At 34.8% G+C, this 17,265-nt stretch overlaps 1 protein-coding gene across 6 annotated transcripts in view; it reads right to left on the reverse strand.

Annotated features, from left to right (window-relative positions):
- Window positions 1-7,029: 7,029 nt before the first annotated feature.
- The window catches only part of GRIA4 (glutamate ionotropic receptor AMPA type subunit 4), a 689,633-nt gene continuing 679,397 nt past the window's right edge, over window positions 7,030-17,265 (reverse strand). For 2 of the 6 annotated variants that reach the window (XR_015141734.1, XM_086338841.1), the window contains 3 exons: window positions 15,915-16,029; window positions 13,625-13,759; window positions 7,030-9,534 (listed from right to left, as the gene is read on the reverse strand). Coding sequence is in view for 4 of the 6 variants with exons in the window: in XM_086338841.1 (XP_086194967.1) it covers window positions 9,370-9,534; window positions 13,625-13,759; window positions 15,915-16,029 (415 nt within the window). In the remaining 2 variants the exon portion in view is untranslated. Of the gene's footprint in view, window positions 9,535-13,511; window positions 13,760-15,914; window positions 16,030-17,265 lie in introns of all 6 variants that reach the window. The other 4 variants (XR_015141735.1, XM_086338844.1, XM_086338842.1 and 1 more) reach the window with 3 other exon arrangements.

The raw sequence follows: 17,265 nt of genomic DNA on the forward strand, positions 1-17,265 counted from the left end.
GGGACTCTCAAGAGTCTTCTCCAACACCACAGTTTGAAAACAGCAATTCTTCTGTGCTCAGCTTTCCTTATAGTCCAACTCTCACATCTATACATGACCATAGATGATCAGTCACAGGTAGGCAGTTTTTATTTTGGCATTGAAAGTGAGACTTTCTCAGTATTCCTGCCCTTCCATGTCTTAGAAGCAAGATTGCAGCCTATTCTGGGTGAGAAATTCTTGCCTTTTGCCAGTAGAAGTAGATGTCTGCAGAGTGTTGGTATAGAATCTTGGGCCCATACAGGTACCAATACCTTTTGCAGAGGGGCTTCATTATTTCAACAGTTCAGTTAGTTCAATTATTTCTCCAGAAACTGTAATTCTTTGCATCTTGGAAACAAAAGGATTTGTTGCTCCTCCTCTAGTAGCTTGAGACTTTTGATTTGTAAAACAAAAGGGTCTGGAAAATCAGGCAGGACATTTTGAGTGTCTCCCAGTAGATGCTATTCACCTCATGCACACCAGCTCCATCAGAGGAGTCTCTCACCCTGCCCTCAATCTTTCTATCTTTCTTCTGAATACTTAGTGAAGGGTCAGGAGAAAGAGCTTGTAAGTATGCTTGATCCAGGGTCTTGATCCAGGGTCTTAGCTATTTCAAACTGACTAGTCAACACTTGGCCTTCAAGAATTTTTTTGGCATTTTAGCTGCTGCTGCTGCTGCTAAGTCACTTCAGTCGTGTCCGACTCTGTGTGACCCCATAGACGGCAGCCCACCAGGCTCCCCCGTCCCTGGGATTCTCCAGGCAAGAACACTGGAATGGGTTGCCATTTCCTTCTCCAATGCAGGAAAGTAAAAAGTGAAAGTGAAGTCACGACTCCATGGACTGCAGCCTTCCAGGCTCCTCCATCCATGGGATTTTCCAGGCAGGAGTACTGGAGTGGGGTGCCATTGCCTTCTCCGGACATTTTAGCTGAATTCTTCTTCTTATCGACTTGTGCTGGCAAGAACAGTATCACCTCCTCTTTACTGTACCAAGTGTGAAACTTTTTGTATCCCATTTCTCTCTGAAGGGATTTGTCCTTCCAAATTCAGATTACTTGGATGTCATGAGAAGACTTGAGCAAGAAAAGTTATGATTTTAAAAAAATTATTTGGCTTTTTCTTATTATTAGGGTGAAAGTGATATTTTTGCAGCTTTATATATCCTAGGCAGAAGCAGAAAGCCAAGGCTCTAGAGATGACGTAAATATAGTTTTGTTTATCAAGCTCTTGTTACTGGGTATGTAATAAGCAATTTGTAAACATTTATTCTTATTGATTGAAAAAAAGCAAAATATGAGAGCTGTGAGTTGTTTTATTTGGGGAAATATGAGGACTACAGCCCAGGAGATAGGACCTAGGATAGTTCTGAGAAACTTCTAAAGAGGCAGGGGAAAAGTCAGTATATATGTGATTTTGGCAAAGGGAGAAATATATGCAATCAAGCACATGTTTTTCCAAAAGATTTATACTGATCTTATGAAGCTTCTGCTAGGCATGAGAAACAGTTGTCACCATGAAGGATTTTAGTGCTTTTCTAGATATGAGGAGATATAAGAATTGGGCTCATGAAATCAGCTCCTGAGAATATCTAGGTATCTGAAATCCTGTACTACCAGTTATCCCCTGAGCACAGAGCACCTCATTTCTGCTCTCCACCTTGAACTCCTCCAGGGGGTGTGGAAGGTTGGCAACTGAAGCAGCACATGATCTAATTCCTGTTGAGGTAGATGGCAAGCACCCATGGCATGTGCCAATTTGTAATTGACATTCTCAACTTCACAGCAGCATCAAATGTTAGGTATTCTTGTTTCCATTTTATATATCAAACAATAGGCTTTTTTCCCCCAGAGGTTAGAGAAGTAAATGCCTAAACAAGGATGTACACTTAATTCTGTCTGAGTCTAAGGCTGATTTAATACTTGTTGCCTCTGGAACCAAAGAGTGTAGAAAGATAAAGTAAAGAAGTTTATAAAAATAGCCATGTAACAGTGGCTATTTTATACTGTGGTGACCTGATGTGAACAGCTGGCTCATTGGAAAAGACCCTGATGCTTGGAAAGACTGAGGGCAGGAAGAAAAGAGGGTGACAGAGGATGAGATGGTTATATAGCATTGCCAATTCAATGGACATGAACTTGGGAAAACTCCGGGAGATGGTGAGGGATAGGGAAGTCTGGCATGCTGCTGTCCATGGAATCGTGAAGAGTCGGACACAACTTGGTGACTGAACAACAACAGTGGCATAAATCCTATTATAGAGATACACATAGGACATAGGTAAATAAAAAAGAGGGATCTCCAAACTGAGATAATCAGAAATGTATACCAAAAGATATGATTTCTACAATCCAACTATCATCCTTGTTGGATGAGTAGGAATTAGGCACAAAGGGACAGATGGTATATGCCACATTTTGTGCCCACTCAGCTTCTTTTGAATATCTTCCTACATTTATTTTCCATAATATGTTTTCCTAAAGTGGAAGCCAGTGTTTGGTTTCCCTGTCTCCCTAGGATGCAAAAGGAAGAAGAGAACCGAGTTGTCACCTAAAACCACCAGTTAGATATTTCATGCCTGAAATTTTAATTGGAAAGAGGTCATGCTAGGAGCCTATTTCCTGAGAAAGTAACAGAATATGCTGGGAGGCACCTCATCTTCAGAGGCAGTTGAAACAGAAGTCCTAACAACAGTGTCCCTTGTCCAGTGTCCTTGTTCTGATATATGTGTCCACTGGTGGTTAGGGGCAGATCGGAGATATAATTTATGCGTTATTCCTGGCTGCTTTTCCTTCAGGTCTGACTCTGTGTTTCCAAGAAGTTTTGTGAATTCTCTAGTAATTATTAATAAGTTCACTTTTTGCTTACCTGGATGAAAGTGGTTCTGTTGGTTATAATTAGGAATCCTTTCTGAAACAGACACATTTCAGATAGAAGTAATAATTGGCAAAACTTAAAAGGGAAAGAACATCAAGTATTCTGAAAACGAGCTGTTAAGGTAATTTGGTGTTAATGGAATGAAGTGCAGATGAGAGAACATACTGGAGATATTTATAGGCTTCACAGAATGGACACTGAGTTATTTTAATCAGGAAGGTTATAGAATCATATTTATGTTTTGGAAAATTCTCTGACAGCCACATAGAAAATGAACTAAGGAAGATATAAGTGAGAAAGGAAGCAAGGAAACCTAATAGGATACAACTGTAGTAGTAACAGTGAGAGATCAAGTCTTTGATTAAGTCAGTCATTGTATGGATGAAGAGCATGGGACAGAGTAAAGAGATATTTAGAGTATGCAAGAAAGTTAAGATGTCGATATGTGAGAATGATGAAGAAAAGCATTCTGGAATCACTCCCACTTTTTAAATTTGGGAGACTAGATAAATGTTAGTGCCACTCACTGAGACAGATAAAAGGAGGTAGGAATGTAGAGTGACAATTTGACAAGTTATAATTAAGTCAAAAAGGGCTAACCACTAGAAAATTGTATAAGTGAGGCTGGAATGAAAGATAAGCATTTCTGAGCTAATATATAGATGTTTGTGGACATCTTAATGATGGTGAAATCAGCTGGGTGATTTATGTCCTGAGAAGAAAAAGGGGAAGAGGCTACAACCCAACCCTGGGTAATATCAACAGGTTTGATTGGAGGTAATGAGGAACATAAAATAGAATGAGAAAGAACAAACAGGGGATTAAGGGAAAACTATATAGACAGGTTAAATAAGGGAAAAAAGGCCACTCTTTTCAGTGACTAGGGTATGAAAGGAAGGAGAGAATTGAGTCATTATCTGGAGGAAGATGGGAAGGTAAATGATCATAAGGTCTGCTACATGTCTATTGGTATGGGTGACTTAACACAGAGTAAAAGAACTGCAGAGCCAAGGTTTCCATATATTGACCTTGACGTTGTTCAAGATGATAATAGAACTTGGAAAGGAAGAATAAGCCAAATGCCATAGTCCTTGGTGAGGCAATGACAGAGAAATCAGCAGACAAAATGGCCAAGTAGGCAGCCCATTGTGACAGCATGTTTACGTTTTATACACTTCAAAGAGGAGGGGTTTTTATGCATTGGAGAAGATGTGTAATTGGGAGGATTGCCATTCTTTCTCCTTCTAAGTTCCATTGCTCTATGTAGACTGATATTATTAGGATATTGGGCAGTGCTCTGGGGAGAGACTGTGGCTGTCAGGAGTTTCCTGACTTTCTAATGAGGATACTAGGAAGAAGGATGGCAAAGGATGGGGAGAGGGGGAAAACAGTGAGAGGATGAATGGAAATATGAGAAGCACAGGATAATGTCGGAAGGAAAATGTGGAATGAGAGAGAGGGAATATTGGGATAACTTCAAAGTGTAGCTGTGACAAAGAATGGCATGGATGTAGGCCTAGTGGGTTGAACATTTCAACTGAAGCTCAAGTCAAAGCATTAGAAGTTCCTGAACACATCTAAGACCCAAAGATCTGAAATCTTTGACTTTCTCTGATGGTGGTCTTAGAAGATTAATGATACTGATAGACTTTTATTGTATTTAGAGTTAGAAACAGAATATTATTGGGAAGGATGACATTGAGAAAGTCTCAGACAGATAGAATTAATCAACCTCCACATTTTAAAAGTTTGAAACAGCACCAGTTTTCAGTGACTAATGTCAATCTCTAGATGGAGACAGATATGGTATAAATTATTTCTAATACCTTCTTTGTTAGAAAATGTTGAAAGCATTCACATTTATGCAGAAAATTAGCTAAGGAGCTGGCAGAAGTTTCTGTATAGGCAATGATCATGATATCTTTAGTTGGTCTTCACTCATTAATTCCTTTATTCATTTAGTCAATCAGTTCAATCAATCATATATTGAAATGGTGATTGCCAGTGACACAGATTTCAGCCATTACTAAATGTTTAGGAACTTTAGAAGTGTTGGTCAAATGTATAAACTTTGAGAGGGAAGTTATAATAATTTACTTAAGTAGATTCTCTTTGTGTTTAGGATTATAGGATTACAAATCTTGTAAATAAATTCTTCTCTCAAGCCATGAATTGGACATTATAACTTAACAGATTATTTACTTAATGATGTTATTATATAATTAAATAATGATCTATGTTTTATGCTTTATTTTGTTGTTTATGATACTTTTAAGCCAGCACAGGTGGCTAAAAAACAGTTATGTGTTCTGGCCTACCATTTTCTTCAGATTCAGAAAAAAATAAAATGAATCTTCATTCTTTGCCATGTAGAAGGACAAGTCTCAATCTAGGTTGCTGCACATTTTTTTTTTTTGTGGGAAACAGACATATTATTAGGGTTACTTTTGGCCTAGCATCAAGCCAAACACAAGATTTAGAATTTTCTCCTTGACTCCCTCCTTTAATCCAGCCACAAATACCAGTCTAGGGCATGTAGGAAATTTTAATCTGCAGGTCATGAGAAGCAGAAATACATCAAAAATTAAATACCTACCATGGAAAAATCATATGCCATATATTCCTGTTCCCATAAGTTTTTTGGTTACCCAGGAGATTCCTATTGGCCTTTTACCTAAATTTCTACTCTCTTAATGTTGCTTTTTCCCCTTATCTTTTATTTTTCATTTCTCAGTCCATTTTTTCACCCAAAGGAAATAAAATCAAAACAAGATAAATAAATAAACAGGTTTATTCTTATTTCATGGAAAGTAATTTAGCTCTTTGTTTTTTTTTGAGATATAATTTCCAAATCTCATCTCTTGCTCTTCATAATTTATCAAAATATTTTCTTAAAGAGCAGTTCTCTTTTGAAAAGATTTCTGGTACTAGCTGTTTAGAAAATACATACACATACCACTGATTAAATTTGCATTTGGTTTTAGAAATGCTATATACTCTAGCCTCCTGGACTATATGAAATTAAAGCTTGTTCATGAATGTGCACAAAAAGGCACATTTTTCATGTAGCATTATATTCATAAATATAAGGAAAATGAATCTGTGCAATTTCAATTGGTCTTTTCAGAAACTCTCCTGGATATAACTTTTCATTTAGCCTTTATTCTTACTGATGCTTTATTGGTTTTTCCAACTGGGATATTCTATTTTCCAGGAAAACAGACCATTTTTTCACTGATACTGACTATATAAAGTTATGCTTATGCATTGAGAAATGTACTGAACACCTACTGTGTGTTATGCCTTTGGGAAATGGAATAAGTTGACAGTCAATGGGTGGACGACCAGGCAGCAGCCTGCAGCAAGCTTGAAGCAAATGCAAACAGTGTGCCATTTTCAATTAGTAGCTATTGAACTGAGTGCAATAAAGTGGTTCTCCTGAGGCCTCTATATCTTTCAAATGTGGTCATCATGTACTTGCTGATGTAGTTTCAAAATTGGCTTTTCCTAATATGTTCAGGAAGTTCTGCCCTAGATGGTGATCATGCTTGCTTGGTAATTGAGTTCTTTGCTTTATAGAACTAAGAGTTTCAACTTAAGTGTTTTTAAACAACATTTCCTAGTTTTATAGCATTTCCTCAGATTGGAGTCCAGACAGATATCACTTTTTAATACAGCCAAATTCTAAATTTTGTTTTTGGCAAAATTATTCTATAAGAAATACAGAAATTTAACTATATAATAGGATTATTAATATAGAAATAAAACTATAAGAAATATAACTTCTTAAATGTATACCACTAATCCACTCAGTGACTTAAATGAAAGCTACTTTTAGAAGTATGGCTAAAACCTTAATTATCTATGACAATTTCTCTAACTAAACAAATTATTTCACAAGTAGATAAAATTACATGGAATACCTTCCCATCTGGTCATAGAATTCATCAGATCATCTCTTTTTTAGTGTGGTAGACAGTGAAGTAGACAATGTCATGAAATCAGCCAAACTTTACTCTCCTTTTTAACTCACTGTGTATACTTAATACACATTGTTACTGAGAAAAAGACTGTTAATGAGGAAAGATGTCTTTTCTGTTTCTACTAAATTAATTTGATTCAATCCAATTCAGTTCATTCATTCAACAAATATTTATTAAGCACCTACAATATGCCAGGCACTGTGCTGGGTGCTGGGGGTACAACTGTGAACAAGATAGACACAGTCCCTGCCCTCAAAGGGCTTACAGTCTAGTAGTTAAACAGACAAGTACACAGGCAATTACAATGCAGCATGGTAAGTGCTGTGATGATGACAAAACATCAAAAGGGCACCTAGCTCAGTCTCATAGGCAGGGACTGGTAGACAGTCATGGAAATCTTCCCGTGACAGGTAAAATATGATTTGAGTACTGAAGGATGAGCACTAGTTAGTCAGGTAAAGAGAAGACAGGAAAGTGTTATAGATTGAGGAAATAGTAAATGCAATGTCCCTGCTTCTGAGGTTTTTCATGGGCAGCAGAGGTTGGATAGGAGGTGAAAGAGTTCATGGAAGAAATAAGTAAGGGTCAGGTTATAAAGTGACTCATTTGCTTTGCTCAAGAGCTTGCAATTTTTCCTGAGGGAACTCTGTGTGTGTGTGTGTATGTGTGTGCGCACACGTGCGTGTGCATGCGCCATCAGATTTGCACTTTTTAGGATTGCTCTTACTGCAGCACAGAAATTGAATGGGGGATGGGAATCTTGAGAATTGAAGCAAGGTGATCAGTCTTTCACCTTTTCCAATTTTGTCTTCCATGATATCACACCCATTTCTCTCCAAGCCCTTCCTGTTGCATACACTCTTTAAACAGTCCATTGACAATCTAAGTATTGGATCATCGCTCACCTGTAAGGCTTTCAACACCTATGAAACTCAGCTTATCCTTCAAGGCCAAACTTCCAAAATCATCCTATCTTGTGCTTTCTGCCAAGATCTCTAAGTGTTGCGATGTTTATCTATGTTGCACTTATTATTTCAAATGATCTAAGCTTTCTTTTGAACTGAGTTAATTTAATCCCTACATAACTAAGGTGATTTTTGTAAATAATCATGTATAATTTTCTTCACAATTTTCAATTGAAAACAAAGACTAATTCTTCATATGTTTTCTACCACAAACTGATTAGTGTCTTCAAATGATTTAAACAAACAATGGGAATGTGGAGAGAAGCTCAAGAGACACATTATTTTATGCAGCAAAATATAGCCAAGTAAAATTTCAGTACATAATTATGGGGTATGTTGTTATTATGACAATGATTAAATTCCCCAATTCAAACGTTCCATCTTTGACAATTTAACTGCTAATGAGGCAAAGATCTGTGTAAAAAATTAGCTTACTATGCAAAAATAATAAGGGCTAACTACATTTTCCAATATGGCCCACAGTTTACTTTTACTATCCCACCTATAGTCTCATAATTTCTCAAATAATTTTTATAATGATAAGAAAAAACTTTAAGCTCTGTAAATATTGTAAGAATGTAAATATTGTTTATTCTTTTTGGTGGGTACAAAAACCACAATTTTGTACACAGAACAAGATTATAAATAATATTGATAACATGAGTGACCCATAATATCTTCTGGTTCTACATTGTAGACTGATGATTTTTCGTTAATGTTGTCTTCATTTTGTTCCTGGTAGTGAGACAAATGCAATCTGTGGACACTGACTCATGTGACAGAGTGAAGGTTACAGCAAACAAAATGACCAACAACTTTTATTTTAAAAAAGTCTCTAAAGTTTATTACAGTGATGGCATTTATTTCAATTATTGCAATGTATTGTTCCCTAAGATGGTTAGAAAAAAGAATTGTGTTGTCTTCTACTGAATTTATGTCAGTTAAAAAGCAAGCATGTTTCAGTATTTTTTTTCTCCAAAGTAAGTGTAATTACTTCCTTTAAGTTTTTTTTCCACAGGATTTACATGTTTGTTTATTATTTCTTGTCAGAGTATAGTGATTTGTTTTCTCAGCTGGATAGTCTTCCATTGAATATATGGGTGTTCTGGAGACACAGGTTAGCATAGTCATTGACTTCTATAACTATTTTATGCCTTGAAGAGAAGACGGAGGCCTTTCTGAGCAAGAACTTCACACTTTAATGTGCTAACTCGCATGTCTGATTAGTTTTTAAGTCCACTCAAGTGAAATTTGTTGCTGTTGATACACCCATCCCAGCTCCTCCCCCGCCCCCACTACCCGAAAAAAATCTAAATTGTGAGTTTTCCTGATATAAAATCTGAGTTTGGGTTTTCGAGCTGAGCTCATGCACACGTTGCTGATGTTTGGCGCCTTAGGACGAACTTCCCGCTCTCAGCCAAAGGATTGTTTGAGCGAAGACTTGCGCTTAGCCTGTCCCTCAGGGCTGCGTTTCCATCAGTCACAAATACAGTTTAATTAAGGCACTCAATTATTTTTTTGGTTTTTATGGAAGGTCCGATGCAATGACAGCCAATCCTGAACTTTGTCTAATTGTAGTTCCAGTGTGTACAGCCTTAGGGCAGTCGGGTGTCAAGACGCGACCGTTTTCACCCACACTCCCAGTGATGGATAATCTGGCTTTGTTTCTTATGGCTTCAGAAAAGGTCAGCTGGGTTGCATGGAAAGGAAACAGAAAGAATGTGGAGTGTTACAATATTTCTGTCTTTTCAGCAAAATATGACACAACAAACACCAAAATATCAATAATTAGACATCTGCATTTTTTCCCGTACTCTTTTGGTCATATTAAAACTACTTTTCACAGGAAAAAGAAACTCAACGATCTGGAAGAATGAATCACTCTGGAGTTACTGGTCCTGTTTAAGAACTAATTTTCTAAAATCTTGCAAGATTTTGTTTGACAAATCTGGGCAGGACACATCTTTTAACTTGCTGTGCTCTACACCTTAGTATTTCCAGTTGAACTTAGAAGGTCCCTTAGGTTTGACAGCAATCTTTCTTTGTATCTTTTCTTTTTTCTGCTAGAAAATATCTTAGCAGTTAAATGATTGTACTCTTAAAATCATGATGAATTGTTTAAGAGAACTCAATGTAGACTATTTATAACAGATCTTCCTGTTTATAAAACACAGATCTATCCACAGGTGCTTTCACTCATTCCCTACAGCTGCTATAGACAGCTATAGAAAGGCAAATCAGTCACATAAAGTTCATTCTATGCTTATAATGGAAGTTAAGGCTCATATTTTAAGAAGCTTTAAGTGCTTAAAGGGAAGTGCACTGAAAGGGGACATGTTTCAATGCTTCATGAATGGTCATCACTGGGAAACTTCCCAGATTGATGTTATGGGGTCAGGTCTTTGAAATCCTCATTATATTCTTGCTCTGTCATATTAGGTAGCAGGTAATAATACTACACTGAGGAGAAACAGAAAGCATTATTATTGAAATCTACTGACTGTTCATTCATGCCTTTAAATTCTTTCTAGTTGCTGAATTTTAATGTTAACTCAAGAGAAAATAAGGTAAAGGAGATATTCCCTAAGTTTGTTGTAGTTTAGATCATAATTTTCTCATAATTTATATTGTATCTTAATTCCTTGCTGTGAATTTAAGTTTACCCAGTTCTTTTGGAATTTCCATCCTTGTATTTATTCCACTCTATACCTTAAATATTAGAATAATGATATATTAAATATGAAATAAAAATTGGATTAAAAATGTTATAATGAAAAGTTTTAATGATCATTTACCCTGATAATTTCAGAAACTTGAAGTCAAAATGCTACTGACATATCTATGATAAACACCAAGGTCATTATTATAGTTTGCCTTTAGTGAACAATCTCAAAAATTAAAATCTATTTATCTTTATAATCAGGAGTCAGGAGACAATCTCTACAGGAACTACTCATCACTAAATTAAAACAAACCAAGCAAGATGGCAGTCTGAATTCGTTTCTTCAGACTCCTTTTAAACATTTAATATTAAGTAAAACAATTATGTAAAAAATGTATTAGTTTTGTTTTTTTGAAGAGGGCATTTAGTATTTATTAATACTAATTAAAAGCATTGTGACTTTTCAGGAAGATTTGTCATAAAACCTGTTTCTTCCTTTTGTTTTCTTGATTGCTGGTATAAGGAAATGAAAATATCAAAAATGGGAAGGATTCCATATCCTCTCAAATAATCTTTCCTTCTCTATAGATTAATGCAATTGAGTGCTGACAATTCTGCCAACCACTTATTCTCTCTTTAAATCTTCGTGTTCTTAGTTCTCAGCATTCTTATATTCTACACTTAAATCTCCGGCTTCTTACATAAAATGTCATTTCTGTTCATCTTTATGCGACCTTATTGAGACTACTCAAACTGCAAAACTTTCTTATAAATTTACCATATAGTCTGAGTCTGGTTGGATTGTTGTGGCAATGGCTGTAACTTTATTTATGTGTTTCCTTGAGGGATAATTACTTTTAGAGTAAACATTCAGGTTTTGTTTTTGAAATTCTGACACTAAATATTATCTAAATTATCAGTCATTTTCATAATTATGCTCAGTAGAATTTTTGAAAGGAAAAAGCCATGTAATATGGGAGTACAACTAAAAACGCTTACTCTCAAATCTCTACAAGTGCATATCATTTAATTTGCTCCGAATGCTATTAAGTCTTTCTTATGAGAATGCATATCTCCTTCTAGCAATTCCCCAGGACTTTGTATTGAACTGTCATATGTGAGTACTTCTAGAATTTTTCTAGAATGCATTTGCTATGCTAAAGGTAAATTTAAAAATATATCTTATGAAATTCATCACAGAATGAAGTCCAAATAATTGGCTCTAAAAACTTGTCACATATTATTTTTCTGTTTGGAAAAAAAATCTTTCCTCAGTTCTGTAAATATTAAGATGAAAGCATTACTGTAATGACTAAGAAAACTTGACCTTATCAGTTTGCTTTTCTGCTATTAGAAAAGACATGCTATAAACATTCTGATATGAGTGAATTGACTATTTCATGATCAATTCTTTCCACAAAATTTGGAAAGAAAAACTTTGGGCTTGTCTATGTGCAATTGTACTCAGTCACTATTCTATTTCTAGATTATGGATAAAAGCAATTAAATCTTGATTTAAAGGAGTAGCTTTTGTTCTTTGCTTTAAGATGCTAACAAGTATTTCAGTAGCCTTTTTTGGGCTGGGCCACCTGGCCTGTGGGATCTCAGTTCACCTACCAGGGACCGAACCTGGCTGGGCCACCACTGTGAAAGCCTGGACTCCTAACTACTAGGCACCAGGCTACCAGGGAACTCTCTTAATAGCTTTTTTAAAATAAATAAATATAAAAATTGGGCACATTTATCTGGCATAACTTCAGGTATACATCTTATTCTTAGAAAAATTCTATTGGGTTTGACTCTAGGATACCTCAGGCACTAAATGTCTCTTGTGGGTTCAAATTTTCATTTATCATTGTAATCAGAATGGCTCTTATATACAATTTCAGAAAATGGGTTTTAGAGGCCTGATTTTAAGAAAAGCAACAACAAATGCTTCCAGATCTTATTTTAAATTCATTTTGTATCATCAAAGGGAAAAAGCACTGGACATTTAGAGTCTTAAAAAATGAACTTCATCCTGTGTTTCACTGAATGCTTATAATTTTTTTATTGTCACGTGGTGAGAAGATGTAAGAGACTGATCTGGCTCACTCAAAAGCAGTTGAAATGAAAACAAAAGTCAATAAAAACTCATTGCAAGTTTTATTTTTACTATGTCTCTCCTAAAGAAAATATATTGCTGATATTTTTGATGAAAAAATTGCCTAAAATGTTTATTCACCTTTTAGTCATGTTGTGAAAATGAAAGTTGAATTTCATCTAATAAATGTGAATTGTAGTCAATATTCTGATGGTCACTCCTGCCTAAAGGTCTGGTTCAAGGACTACTGCCAGATGAACAAACATCGGGGTTTCCCTCTAAAAATATAGAAAGATGGCTAATATAAAAGAAACCAGAAGAGGAGCTAAAACTCACCGAGTGTTTACTATGTGCCCTGGAGATTTTACATGTATTTTCTCAGAAAACAACACATCCTTATCAAAAGAGGCAACTGTCTAGGCTTTGATAATTTGAAAAAATTTTATGCTTATTTTGTTAGGATTAGATTGTTCCAGAGAAGACAAGCCTGTTCTGTGTACAAGAAAATTCAGATCTAATTTCAAATTTCTCCCAATTTTCAGATAGAATATACTATTTAAATCATTTTATTTTATTTATTTTTTTGACTTTATTTTTATTTTTTTTAAATTTTATTTTATTTTTAAACTTTACAATATTGTATTGGTTTTGCCAAATATCGAAATTATTTAAATCATTTTAGAGAGGAATTCTGGAGGTTTACTTTTGTCTTTCAAACCCTTTCAATGCAGATATCTATTGGTAACATAAAGTTTTGAACAGTACATCTGCAGCCAAAGAAAACTGAACCACTGTGCACTGAAGTTTTCAAAAATATAAAGCTCTAAATTAGAAGCAAGCAGTACCATCACTGGACAGACAGGTCACAACACTCCATTTACAGAATGCATCACCCACTCAGTGTAGTGGCCCTACGTCCTACCCCTAAATTTTAATACTTTCGGTTCCATATACGTTGTAACCTTCTCTATAGGTTGCTAAATTCTGGGTATTCTGCGAGGAAGTTGGGTTAAAAGTCTGTGCACTCTTTGCCACCTTCATTCTCTTCGCTTCTGCCCTGGACTTGTAACAGAACTCTATCAAAGCCACCAGCATTGCCAAGCCCAAGCCGCCAACCAGAATGTAGAAGACGCCTGCTACGTTGCTCAGGCTCAAGGCACTCGTCTTGTCCTGGGGGGATAAAGACATCTCAGTTAACTGTGGGAAGTCACATCCAGAAGGTGAAAGAACACAGGAAATCCAAACAGCTAATTAAAGTCAATGTAATTTAACCTGAAATTATTTAACATGTATTAAGTCACTAATGTAACACTATGAATTTAAACATAAAGCTTATAGTTCTTGAGAGAAATGAAATTATGATGATAAACAATAAATTGTGTATAATTACATTCAATAAAATCTGTAACATTTTATCACTGTTAACTGTATAAAGAAGAGCACTATACTTAACCATATATAAGCATAGGGTAGCAGAAGTGGGCTTATTATTGTTAAGTTTGAAAATGACATGCTTAAAACCCAATTACATGAGAAGGGAAACTGTTTTCCCTTTCCTTCCATTAAAACATTTTTAATGTTTGATTTTTTTTTTAATAAAGGTAACTTCATGCTTCCTACTTAAAGAAGTAAGGGACTTTAAGCTAGTAGTTTCACATCTTGTTTATCATGAATTCAGTGAATATATGCAAACAGTGTAGGTACTCGTTATTTGTTCTTTTAGTCACATTTGTTTGGGAAATCTGCTGGAAAATGGCACTTTAACATATTATATACTATTTATGCAGCACATTGGTATCTTTAAAGAAATATACAAATTTTTCCATGATCAACTGAAAAATAAGTCATTTGTGGACAGAGTTAAAACTATTTTTATTGATTTTAAAATATGACTCTATTTCACTTTAATATGCTTAATCAGTTAATATTTTAGACATATATTCTCCAGAGCTTTCATATACATATTATTTTATAAATTCAGAAATAGTCAAGCATATTATTGGAAGATATTAAAATTATAACAATAATTCATATCTTTCATAAATTGTAAATATATATTATATAAAATTGAGTAGGTATTTTAGGTTGATTACCTGAAGAATGCCCTGAGGCCATCATCTTCTCAGTTGTGTGTCTTGTGCAACTTAATTAATTTTATTAGAGAATGTTTAACTTAAGTATTATGTACACTATATCTACTAAGCTATGATATCAACTGATTAGAGCAAAAATTTAGGATAACTTCATTTTAAAAATTAAGTACTTGTGCTTTTCTGACTTTACATAAGGGTTTGAAATAGCTTTTTCATTATTTGGCCAAGCTAGTCTCATTCCACTCTGGTTCAAAGGCAGACAAAAGTGATTAAAACAGAGGGAGATGCTTGAAAAGAGATCAGTTAATATTACTTTATCTCTTTCTTAAATTAATTGAAGTTTTCCTATATATGTAATTCACTTATTTAATGTCGTAGGATAGCTAATAGATTTTTTCTTTCTAAAAGAAGATATAGAAAAAATATTTCAAAAATCCTCAACCATGGCTTTTAAGCACTATGTCCTATTAATTTATGCAGGTACTTAGATTCACTGATAAACTGCCACAGTTTGTTCTTTAAATGAAAACATAACTGTAACACTATTTTCATTTGTACTCAACAGAATCAGACTTATAAGTTCCTGTATTGTTCTAAAAATAATTGATATAAGATCTCTGCATGAATGAAATCTTAGAAGTTGAGGGTATTATTCATAAACATTGATTTATTAAAATAACTTTGATAGAACAGAATTGGAAAATTTTACTCTGTTTATCTGTCAGAACGAAAATATAACAGATCATCTTCAAACTAAAGTGGAATGATTGGCAAAACAGACAAAAGACTGAACTTCTGAATAAGAAACATTTAATATTTAAAATTTTCTTTCTGTAGAAGACTACTGACCAATTTCCCATTTCCTGTTTTGAGAATACATCAGTTCTTGAAATAATAGATTTGATGTTCTTTGCCTCCAAAACAAATAAACAAAAATCAAACCTGAAAGCACTACTGTTATTAGTGGTACGTATATTTGAGAATAATATAGGACTTTTATTTTTTTATATATTTTTAAAGTAAATTTAAGTTTATTTAAAAGCCTTAATATTGGGGAGCAGTTTGCAATTTTCTGAAAAGATAATCCCTGTGGCTTAAATCATTGCATTAGTTTCTAGTTTAGATAGGTATAGAGAAACATTTAGTTTTTACTGTTTCCATATACTCTTGACAATTGCTCCCATTTACTGATTTGTGAACACAAGAGGAGGCCCCGAACTGCAGTGACTGACCTTGCTTCCAGAGTCCTTGGGTCCACATTCACCTTTATCGTACCACCATTTGTTTTTCAGCTTGTCTAAGACGCCTGCCTCACTGAGTTTCAAAACGGCAAGGTTTACAGGAGTTCTTCACGTGGAAAATAACATAAATAACATTATATATGTTATTTTATGTTATTCAAGTAAAACTACATTAGAATCGCATGGCAAAGTGACAGAGCAGAGGCCACAGTAGGTGTTATGTCTTGTACTGTAGGCCCAGGTTTCGAATCAGACATAAAACTGGGGCCTGCTCCATCGCTTTAGGTAACAGGCACATACTGCTAGGGAGGATTTTTAAATAAAATGTATGCAATTACTGTGAATCCAAAACTATTAGCCTGGATTGAGTTTCTTCAGCATTTTCAATTTTCCCACCATAAATGTAGAGTCATTCAAAATCTAGAATCTCTCTTCAAAAGTGGCTATAAGTTGACAGACTTAAAAAAATAGAAGCTAGATAGAACTGGTTTCTTGCAGGCATCATTATTCAGCTAGTGGAATTTTCTTTATGCTTTAAAAGTATGCTAAAGTGGAATGATTGGCAAAACAGATAAAAGATTGAACTTCTGAATAAGAAACATTTAATATTTAAAATTTTCTTTCTGTAGAAGACCACTGACCTCTGCCACGCTCATCCAAGACCTAATTTAAAGATGAGGGTGATTCTGATTCAAGTGTTACTGACACAGAGCCACCTTATACAGAGGAAAGTCCTTATAAGACAAATATGTAAATCATTATTTTAAAGTGTAAGCCAATGCTGATACTTTCCTTCTGAATTGCAGTATTTAACTTAAATATCACCAGAAATAATTTTCATCTATCTTAAATCTACCATATGAATATATTCTGAAGTGCAGTGACTATTTTATATTCTATACATTCTTACCAACAAATATATGATAGATTAGGAATAACCAAGATTTTATAAATAGACTCTTCATACGATAAAATTCCTTTTCTTTTTTCTATTGTCTCTGAGTCCTTCAATACTAAATATTATACAAGGAGTCTCAGAGAGGAAATGTTCACTGGTCAGTCAGTATCAGTGTTCTAAGGAGTCTAAGAATTCTTCTTTCATTCCCATGTTAGCCTCTGTGTGTAGAATAAAGGCTAAGGAGATGGATGGCAAGCAGTAACACGTAGGACCTTCTGTTGTTATTATAACAACAGATATTATTATTCTGTTTTTTGTGGTTGTTTGGTTTTCATTTCTTTTTGCTTTTTACAAACATTCAAAGAGAGACTGCTTGCATTCCTCTTGACATTTTTAAGGCTGCCACAATCATTTTGTCTGCCTGTATCACCTAATGCCTCACTT

This window comes from Bos grunniens, chromosome 15, assembly GCF_055505025.1.
Source record: "Bos grunniens cultivar Pamir isolate PY7600 chromosome 15, Bosgru_T2T1.0, whole genome shotgun sequence".
Taxonomy (NCBI): Eukaryota; Metazoa; Chordata; class Mammalia; order Artiodactyla; family Bovidae; genus Bos; species Bos grunniens.